This window comes from Lipotes vexillifer, unplaced genomic scaffold (genome assembly GCF_000442215.2).
Source record: "Lipotes vexillifer unplaced genomic scaffold, Lipotes_vexillifer_v1.1 scaffold1011, whole genome shotgun sequence".
In the NCBI taxonomy this organism is placed as follows: Eukaryota; Metazoa; Chordata; class Mammalia; order Artiodactyla; family Lipotidae; genus Lipotes; species Lipotes vexillifer.
The window spans coordinates 5,014,698-5,025,054 of record NW_006787698.1 but is presented as its reverse complement, the minus strand read 5'-3'; the positions used below and the strand labels follow the sequence as shown (position 1 = coordinate 5,025,054).

General features: G+C 54.8%; 1 protein-coding gene across 1 annotated transcript in view; it reads right to left on the bottom strand.

Moving 5' to 3' along the window:
* Nucleotides 1-2,009: 2,009 nt before the first annotated feature.
* Nucleotides 2,010-10,357, bottom strand: part of CUNH19orf38 (chromosome unknown C19orf38 homolog) — a 10,368-nt gene continuing 2,020 nt past the window's right edge. The window contains exons 3-7 of the mRNA XM_007460689.1: nucleotides 8,652-8,744; nucleotides 7,640-7,667; nucleotides 6,859-6,902; nucleotides 5,605-5,639; nucleotides 2,010-2,156 (exon numbers count right to left, since the gene is read on the bottom strand). Of these exons, the coding sequence (XP_007460751.1) occupies nucleotides 2,010-2,156; nucleotides 5,605-5,639; nucleotides 6,859-6,902; nucleotides 7,640-7,667; nucleotides 8,652-8,744 (347 nt within the window). The remainder of the gene's footprint in view (nucleotides 2,157-5,604; nucleotides 5,640-6,858; nucleotides 6,903-7,639; nucleotides 7,668-8,651; nucleotides 8,745-10,357) is intronic.

Sequence of the window (10,357 nt, the reverse complement as noted above, 5' to 3'; positions counted from 1 at the left end):
CCCCCGCCGCCGCCGCCGCCCAGGCCGAGGCCGAGGCCGAGCCAGGTAGCGCCGCCTGATGGCCACGCGCCGCCTCGCCGCCACCGCCGCTGCGGTCCAGCCCCGTGACGCAGCGCCCCCTGCCGGCGGCCCTGGGCTCTGGGAAGAAGCACGCTGGGGGGCGGGGCCGGCCCGGCCCCGCCTCGCCCCGCCCCGCCCCGCGCTAGCGGTCGCAGCTTTGTGAGGTGCTCCTTGGCCCAGGAACAGCGAGGGCGGGAGCGTACGTCAGGAGTGGTGCTCGGCCGCGCGGACACGCCCCTAGGGCCGGGCCCCGCCCCCAGCCCGGCGCGGCCCCAATGGCCGCGCTTTGTAAGGCGGTGCGGATGCCCAGCTCGGAGCGCGCGTCAAAGGTCGGTGCTCGGCCGTGCGGACACACGCCGGAGCCCCGCCCCCCGCAAGCGGCAGTGCTGTGTGAGGTGGCTCCCTAGCCAGGGGAACGGCAGCGGGTGCCTGACGCCCGACGGGCTCTAACACGCCCCTGAGGCTGGGCTCTGCCCCTGGTCCCGCCCGGCTTTGTACGGCGGCTCACTGAGGGGCGGGGTCCAGCTGCGAAGAGGCCCCGCCCCTATACCGGTCCTGCTCCCCACCCCACCACTGGTCTCGCTTTGTGAAGCTCTGGGTTCTTGGGGAGGGCCGGAGTGAGGGGCGGGGACAGGACGTAGGGACACGGCCCAGCCTGTGGCTCCAACCCCAGGGCGCCCGCTGGAAAAGCAGTTTGAGCATGGACTTGGCCTCCGCACGCCACCTGTGCCCCCTCTCCGAGCACTCAACCTCTCCTCTCTTCCCCATCATCTCCAGCCACTTCCCCCAGTGCCCTCCTCCTCCATCCTTGGCCCTTCACTGTCTTCGCCCCCCCAAAAAAATTCTTGGACCTCTCTTTTAGCCCCTTCCCCCTCACCCCAACTCACTCTCCCTTCCCGCAGTGATGGCTGACCAGTGAATCCAGCAGATCAGGGCCTAGTGCCCCTTTCAATACACAGATACACACTCCCATCTTCCCTCCAAGTCCCCCCTCCACTGCTCCAAGGCCCCCATTCTCCTCTTTGGTGGCTTCCAAAGGTGCTTGCGGCCGCCCGCCATCTCCAGCTGCCACTCTTCCCGGTACCTGCTTTTTTTTTTTTTTCAGGCCCCACCGTGCCGCTTGTGGGATCTTAGTTCCTCGACCAGGGATCTAACACGTGCCGCCTGCATTGGGAAGGAGGAGTCTTAACCACTAGTCCGTCGGGGAAGTCCCTGGACCTGCTCATTTACTACTCATTCTCCGCAAGCATTCCATCATTCCACCTCCTGTATTCACCAATGCAAGGACTTTAGCAGAGACCCCACATGGCAATGCCCCCCTCCCTACACCCCCATGGGCCTCCCCATACACCACCCTGACTGCATGCAGTTGAGGGGTACTGCCCCCTCCCCCTCCCCCTGCAATCAGTGATTGGACCCCAGAGGTCCTGGGCTTGAAGGAGTACACTCCACAGAGGCCTTGGGAACAGCTCCAAGCATTATAATTAATAACTTAGGCATGCCAGCAGGGCACATAGAATATAACCCCAGGTACCCTATGCTCCAAAAACCCAAGTCAGGTGTTATTGGGCTTTTGCATGGGACGGTGTGCATGGTGTCCACACCATGTTATGCATGGGACGAAGGAAAGCGGAGGGGCGTGTGGAGAGCTCAGACTTCATAATGGCCCAGCTCCTTCCGTGGTGGTCTGAAAAGCTGGCAATCCAGAGAGGCTTCCTGCTTTCTGTCCAGCCTCCAGGCAGATGCTTGCACCCCCTCTCCCACTCCTGCTCCTCTGCGAGGAAGGTCCCAAGGCCAGGGCGCCCCCTTCATTTCCTCTGTTCACTGCCCTGAGGAAGCAGCAGCCAGAAGTGCCCAAAGTAGCTGGAGGGAACTGAGACCCTACAAAGCCCAGCCAGCTCAAGGGGGAGGGCTGAACGGAGGGCACGCAGATAGAGGGAAGGGCTCCCCTAGCAGGCCCGGAATGTGCTGAATTCTGGGGGATCAGGCGAGGATGACGTGGAGGTGGGCCTCTTCCGTGTCCCAGAGTTGCCAGGTGTCGCAGCAGAGCCTGAGGGAGCATCCTGGGTGGCTGCGTCTTCTTCTGAAGTCATTTTCTTTGTCAGTGGAGGAAAAATAGAGAACCGGGTGATTTGGGGTTTCAGGATCTCAGGTTGCCCCATGTTCTGAGCCCGAGACTCCCCCAGTCCATCGGGTCTCACCTCACCCCCCACACACACAGCTTCAGCGCCCTGATCCTGCTGTCTGTCCTGCCTTCCTCTCTGCTGAATAGGGAAGCAGACAGCCTGGGATCGAATCGCAGCTCCCCCTCTCCCTAGGGGGTGTGATGGCCCCCTTTGTGCCTCAGTTTCCCCTTTTGTACAATGGGGGAGAACACCAACACCCCCCCCCGGGGTGGCTACGACTCATAAATATGAACACTGTATGGCATAATTTCTGTGTAAAATCCAGAATAGGCAAATCCATCGAAGCAACAGAAAGCAGAATGGTGGGTGCCAGGACCTGCAGTGGGGGTGAAACAGGGAGTTGGTGTTTAATAGGGATAGAGTTTTATTTTTTCTGGCCACACCGTGCAGCTTGCGGAATCTTAGTTCCCCAGCCAGGGACTGAACCCAGGCCACTGCAGTGAAAGTGCTGAGTCTTAACCACTGGACTGCCAGGGAAGTCCCGGGACAGGATTTGTTTTGCAAGATAATGTTCTGGGGATGATGGTGGTGATGGTTGTACAACAATATGAATACACTTAATGCCACAGAACTGTACACTGAAAAATGACTAGAATGGTAAATTTTATGTCTATTTTACGATTTTTTTAAAAACTAGCAACGATCACTAGAATTTACTGTTAAGGAAAAGAAGCGTCGTTCATAACAGTGTGGTTAGCATGCTGTCATTTGTGTTAAAAAGAGTGAGGATATAGACTTGCGATTTTTGCCTTTGCTTGTATGTGCAGGAAGCTCCTAATGGTGATTTACCTGTACGTCTGTGTGCAGAGGGGGAGACCAGTGGGTGGAGAGGGATTAAGAGAAGAGAATTTTACTATGTATATAATTTTGACATTTGGATGTATTTCATAGTCAAAAAAATCTTTAACTAAAAAAATATATTTTTAAAGTCACCAGAACTAAGATACTGAGAAATAAGTTATTTTTCTCCTTCCTTTTCTCTGTTCTCCACCTTTTCATTTTAAATGTCTTAAAAAAAAAGGGGGGGGGGCAGGCGGGTGCAGGGGAGGCAGTAATCACCAGGCTAGTGCCTTGAGCGGTGTGACTTCCCACAGGTTTCAGAACTTGCCCCGCCTGCCAGGCTTTTCGTAACAGCTCAGGATTTGTTCCCTGAGCTGAGATCTCAGAGGGCTGGACAGGCCGGTGCCAAGCCCCTTCCTTCCCACCATCTGTATACCAGTGACTGGGGTCCAGTCTCCATCTGCTCTGTGGCAGCGCTGGGTGAGGTGACCTGTCTCTTGTCTCTCTGGAACTCTGCCACGCCTCCTTCTCCCTCGGCCCACTCATCCACTCCAAAATCAGTGCCGTGTTTCCCATCCCCTGAATCTACCTGACCTGCATCTGTTCGCTTCTTCCACCTCCACTGCCAACACACTGGCCCAAACTACCCGCCACGTCTGGCGCCTGAACCACTGCCGGGTCCCCCAGCTCCCATCCGTCCAAAAAAAAAAAAAAGGGGGGGGGGGCAGGCGGGTGCAGGGGAGGCAGTAATCACCAGGCTAGTGCCTTGAGCGGTGTGACTTCCCACAGGTTTCAGAACTTGCCCCGCCTGCCAGGCTTTTCGTAACAGCTCAGGATTTGTTCCCTGAGCTGAGATCTCAGAGGGCTGGACAGGCCGGTGCCAAGCCCCTTCCTTCCCACCATCTGTATACCAGTGACTGGGGTCCAGTCTCCATCTGCTCTGTGGCAGCGCTGGGTGAGGTGACCTGTCTCTTGTCTCTCTGGAACTCTGCCACGCCTCCTTCTCCCTCGGCCCACTCATCCACTCCAAAATCAGTGCCGTGTTTCCCATCCCCTGAATCTACCTGACCTGCATCTGTTCGCTTCTTCCACCTCCACTGCCAACACACTGGCCCAAACTACCCGCCACGTCTGGCGCCTGAACCACTGCCGGGTCCCCCAGCTCCCATCCGTCCACGGTCCCCCACAGTCTATCCTACAAGCAGCCGCCAGAGGGCGCCCGTGAGCACATAGAGCACGTCAAGTCCCAACGTCTGCCCTGAACCTTTCACGGCTCACCCTTCACTTGGGGTCAAAGTCAAAGTCAAAGTTCCGCGCGGCTCCCCTCTCTACTCCTCACTCCGCTACACCCCTACTGGGCCGTGCCAAGAACGTGTCCTGAGCCTGGATCAGTCCTCCGCAGCTACCTCCTGCTTGTCGCTAATCTCAGAGACCTCCCGGATCTCCCACCTAAGTGAGCTTCCTGGTCACTCCTACCCCACGTGGCATTGTCTCTCTCTCCCTGTAGAATTAAGAAGCTCTGAGGGATGAAGGGCCTCATCTTGTTCTTGTCCAGATGCCCAGGAAGGCTATGTTGAACCCATCCAAACCTCCCCCCACCCCCCTATGGTACCCCAAGCCGACTGACTCCACCCCAGGCTCCCTGACTGAAGTCCCAAAGCGTCCACTTACACAAATGGAACTTCTGAGGCTGCCTCAAGGGGGAGGCACCTGCACCCCAGACCTGTACCCCTCTCTGCATGGAGAAGAGCTAGCTGGACATTTTCTTTTCTCTTTCTTTTTTTTTTTTTTTTTTTTTTGTCTGGGCCATGTCGCACGGCATGTGGGATCTTAGTTTTTCCCACCAGGGATCACACCCGGACCCCTGCAGTGGAAGTGTGGCGCCCCAGCCACTGGACCACCAGGGAATTCCCCTAGCTGGACATTTTCTTGATCCATCGTGTCCAGGGGTCGGATATCTCTAATTTAGTAAACTAATAATAATAATAATAAGTACCCCAAGGCCATCACAAGATGCAGCTGTGTAGAGGAGTCCCATAGACCCGGGTTCAAATCCCAGCCAGGACACTGTGTGATCTGGGGGAGCAACACCCCTTGCTAAGCAGGGGGTGGGGAGTGGGGGTGGGAATGGGGGTTGAGACCCTCCCCCTTGAAAGGGAGACGCATGTCTGGGGCAGCTAAGCTGAAGTTCCTGAAACTGAACACAAAAGTAGGCTTTTCTTTATACCAGGAGTGAACCACAGTGTGCGCCAGATTGTCACAAGGCTCCATGACCCCAAAGAAGCCACCAGGTCACCCTGAGTCCCTTGTCACCATTCTGAGTGCAAAGGCAGTGCTGACAACCAGGGGCCTGCCCACTGCCCCACGAAGGCCTGGACAACGTGCCTACCTCCAATCCCCTGGAATTTTCCAGTGCCAACTCTCAGCTCACAAACAATCCCTGCTCAGTGATTCTGGGCTTTTCCCAGACCCCAGAAGCTCAGGGACAAACAGGTCAACCCAGCCTGGTGGTAGCCCCAACCTTCCCACGGTCAGGACAGTCAGCAGAAAATCGGGACGGAGAAACAGGACGACTTACGGAGATGGTAAACAGGGAGTTATCGAAGGACATGTCTGCAACAGAAAGAGGAGACCAGGGTGGGGGCCGGTTCAGATTTCCTGCTCACCGCCCTCCCCAGCCCCTCCCCGCAAGCCCACAGGCCCCAAGTCAACCAAGAGGAAGGGCATAAGGTCCATCACCCCTCATCCTCTTTGCCCCCTTCCAGCCCATTCTACAGGGTGAACTGTGCACAGCTACAAATTGAACTGTGTCCCTCCACTGCTCAGAACCCTCCCTCAGGGACCTCTGGCTGCCCTCTGGGAAAATGGTGCCTCGTCTCCACTCCCACTTTCCAGAACACCTCTCAGCTCCTCCCCCACCCTGGGTTGCCTGCTCTTCACCCGGCTACTCCCTGCTCCCCCCTATAGGTCTCTGATTCAACACCACTTCCTCTGGGGACTAGCCTCCTAGCCCAGACAGGGTCCGGCCCGCCATGGGCTGTTTCCCCACTGGAGTATGGGCTTGTGGACAGAAACCACCTCTGTCTTGGTTATCCTGGGAGCCCCCGGACCTTAGCACATAGTCGGGGTGCTCAATAAATACGTGAGACAGTGAAAGAAGTACAGAGAATGGAGTTTTCTCTGCTTGGAGCCCCTTCCTGGGCATCGCACTTCACAGGCTGGGTCCCTCTCCCCACCCCCAGTGGAAGCCAGCAGAACAGCACATTCTGGACCACAAGTGGGGCTCCATTTAAGGACGGTTCCAGGCACTGTGAAAGCCGGGTGCCCTGATGGTGGACAAGACAGATGCAGTTCCCCACCCCCTTGGAGCTGATGGTCCAGTGGTGGAGGCGAGTGTCACACACCCAAGCACGCAATGATTACTTAATTGTGTTTCTACTGAGGGCTAAGAGGAACGACAGGGCTCTGGGGGCATGCAAGTAGAAAGAGTTGATCCTGCCTAGGAAGTCAGGGAAGGCTTCCCGAAGGAGGCGACCTTTGACCACAGGGAGGAAAAGTATTCTAGGCAGAGGGCAGAATGAGTGAAAGGCATGAGGATGAGGCAAGGAGAGGTAAGAGGTGAAAGCTGTTCACACCAAAAAAAAAAAAAAAAAAATAGGTGAACCTGGTCAGGAAACAGCAGGGGATAGGGGAGAAAGAGGGGAGCGTGTGTTCTCAATTCTAAGGGAAGTGAGCAGCTGTAGAAGGGGCTCAGTAGCGAGTAGTGAGACCCGATGGCATTTTGAGGCAGTGACCCTGCCCCGGTGAGGGACAGGAACGGGGAGGCACAGACCTGTCGTGGCGAAGTTAACCTGGGCCCAGCAGGATTCTCGCTCCCTGCAGAGGGTTTCAGGAGAAAGTGATGACTTGTCTCAGGCAGGAGGCTCGTTCCAGGTAGCCCTGGTCAAACTTGGCCCTTCCTCCCCACCCCACCTCCGCATGCTCCCTGAATCCCCTCAGATGGAAATTCTCTCGCAGGAGCCCCACAGCCAGGTGAAGTCAGGATTCCATCACCAGGGCTACTGCTAGTTCTCTGCCACTAGGCAGCACCGTGTCCACCCCTCTCTCAGAGGGGAGAAACCGAGGCTGGAGCCAGTAGATTCTGATGCCCAGGAACCAGGGCCACTGTTTACAGGCTACAAGTTGGGCGCTGCACAACCCCAGGGGGCACCACTCGCCTCTCCCACAATTGTGGATTTCTAGAATGATTACTTAGCAAATTTTGGCAACTGGCCATAAAGGGATGCGAGGAAGCCTCAGCTTCCTCATCTGTAAAATGGGGCCATTCCTAGTGCCTGCTTCCAGCGCTGCCACGAGGATCACGTGAGCCCAGGGTCCAGAGTCCCGCAGCACAATGCTGGGCGCACCGTAGGCGCTTCCTGAATAGCACCTGTTTCTATTAAGCCAGCCTCCCACCAGAAGACGCTGTTTGGGGTAGAGCCCTGGAAGGACCCTTCTTCCCCCAGAACCCGGCCAGCTATCAGAGTCTTTAATGGCCATCAGGAACTCCTGCCTTGGGACTGAGTTTTCGTTCCCCAAAACCACCCTCTGAGGGTCTCCAGGGATGGTCTCACCGTTTCTTCTGCAAGTTTTTTACTTTAACTGGGAGAGAAAAAAAAAAAGCATTTGTTAGATTTTGGTTCTGGTTGCATCCTGGTTGCAAAAAGCCAAGAAACCAAAAGGCCCACATACATTTGTAGCCCAGCCTTTTCCTTCTTTGCTGGCAAATTTCCCACTCAACAGGGGAGCTACTGAAGACACTTTTTTTCCCCCCAATTTCATGATCAATGTATGTCGGTAAAAACTTCAAACAGGGTACGAGCATGTAAAATTGTTGGGTTTTTTTTTTTTTTTAAGTGCACGCCATGCGGCTTGCAGGGTCTTAGTTCCCCGAGCAGTGACAGAACCCGTGCCCCCTGCAGTGAAAGCACAGAGTCCAAACCACTGGACCACCAGGGGATTCCCGCTTAATTTTGTTTTTAAAGACAGTTCAGTGGTGCCAGGGGCTGTGGGAACGGGGAACGGGGAGTCGGTGTTTAAAGGGGACAGTTACAGTTTGGGAAGATGAAAGAGTTCTGGAGATGGATGGTGGCGATGGTCGTACAACAAAGTTGATATACTTAATGCTGCTGAACTGGACACTTAAAAAGGGTTAAAATGAAAAAAAAAATTTAAAAATAATTAAAAAAAAAAAAAAAAAGGAATTCCCAGGCTATCCACTTTCACTGCCAGGGCCCGGGTTTGATGCCTGGTCAGAGAACTAAGATCCCATGAGCTGCGCAGCATGGCCAAAAAAATTAAAAAATAATAATTTTTTTAAAAGGGTTAAAATGGTAAATTTTATGTCATGTATATTTTACAACAATTTATATATATATATATATATATATACACACACACACACACATATACATGTATATATACATATATAAATTACCCTTGCCCACCACCATCATCGAAATTCTGGAGGGTTCTTCACTGCTAAACCTTTGTAGTAAGGACTCCCAACTGTGCTCCTAAAAATGGGTGTGAGTGGGAGTGCATATACAAGTTCTGGTGGGCCATGCTTTCTCTGCCTGCCGTTACCTTTCCTGACGACCAACGCAGTGGTCACCAGCCCAGCGAGGAGGAGGAAGGCTCCAGCCAGGCTCAAGGAGAGTGCCAGGATCCAGGTGGGCACTAGAGGAAGATGGGAAAAGAGAGATTGGGCAGGTCATGGAACTGTGGGGTTGCAGGGAGAAGGTGGGACTCCTGTCATTCCTCCATTTGGTTTGGGTGTTGCTAGATCCTGGGCATCTAGCAAACCTGTTTCTGGCCAATTAGCATATTCCCTCCCCCTGGCCAACCTGATTGGTTCAGGGAGGGGCATGTTGCCCAAGCTGAGCCAATGAAAGTAATTTCTGGACTTTGGCTAGACCACTGGGAAGAGAGGTTTACTCCTCAGGCCAGCGTTACAAAGCTGGTAGGTTATACACCTGGGGCTCCAAGGTACAATTTTGACACCCTGAGAGGGAGGGCCTGCCTGAGAATAAGACACAGAAGAAAGCAGAGCTGAGAAGTGGCACATGATTCCTGACATCAGTGAGCACCTGCATCCAGCCATGCCTGAAGTCAGTGCTGTTCAGTGAACCAACAAATCCCCTTTTGTCGCTGAAGCCAGTTTGAGTCAAGTTTTCAGTTACTTGTGGCCTGAAGGGTCCTGCTGGCTGGGTGATAGGGGGTCAGACAACATCCACCCCCAGTCACATGGTGGACCCTGAGGCCCACACAGAGGTCAGCCACAAAAGCATGAAGGCCCAGCTCCAGTTAATGTCTCTGCAAAAGATTCGGCTGCCCCTCCCTGGAGAGAGGGGGAAGCCAACAGGAGATGCCCTGATCCCAATGCAGGTCAGGAACTAGCCAGGAGGGGAGGAGAGGCACACACTTGGTGTTCTGTGTTAGCCCTTGTTCATTCATTCGCCTGGGGCAGGAGGGGTGTCAGTTCCCCACTCTGAGACCACAGGACCAAGGTGAGAGAAGGGGGCCTTTGATTGTGGAACTTGAGGCCAGAGAAGGACACAGAGACTGTTCTGTCATCACAGCCGGTGGGCCTCTGCTGGCAACAAAGTTCTCTCTGCAGCAGGAAAATTCTGACTGATGGTGAAGCAGAGACTCCACCCAGAGGCTCCTCCTTCCCTCCGGCTCCTTGATCCAGAGCCCAGGCCCAGCCCCCTCTCCTGCAAAGACCAGAGGAAGACATCAGCCTTCCCAGGGCTTCTGTCTCACTCAGACGAAAAGCCAGAGCCCTTGCTGCACAAGACCCTGCACAATCCTCGTCGCCTCCCCCCTGCCCTCATCTCCCCCACCTTTCCCCCTTGCTCACTATGCTTCAGCCGTACGGGGCACCTCTATGTCTCTCAAACACACCAGGCACGCTCCAGCCCCAGGGCCTTTGCACAGCCTGCTTCCTCTGCCTGGAACACTCCTGCCCCCGACACTCACGTGGCTGACTCTTCATCCTTCAGGTCTTTGCTCAAACGTTTCCTCCTCAGAGAGGCCTTCCTTGGCCACCCTCCTCTCTATTTAAAATGACACCCTTGGGAATTCTCTGGCCGTCCAGTGGTTAGGACTTGGCGCTTTCACTGCCAGGGCTATATTTCATCCCTTCACCAGGCTATATTTCATCCCTGCCACTTTCCTTGTCCCCAGCTGGCAGACTGAATGTTTACCAAACTCCTTATTTATCGTTTGTCCCCATCCCTCGGAATGTCAACTGTGAGACATCAGGGACTTTGTTTCATTCACTGCTGAAC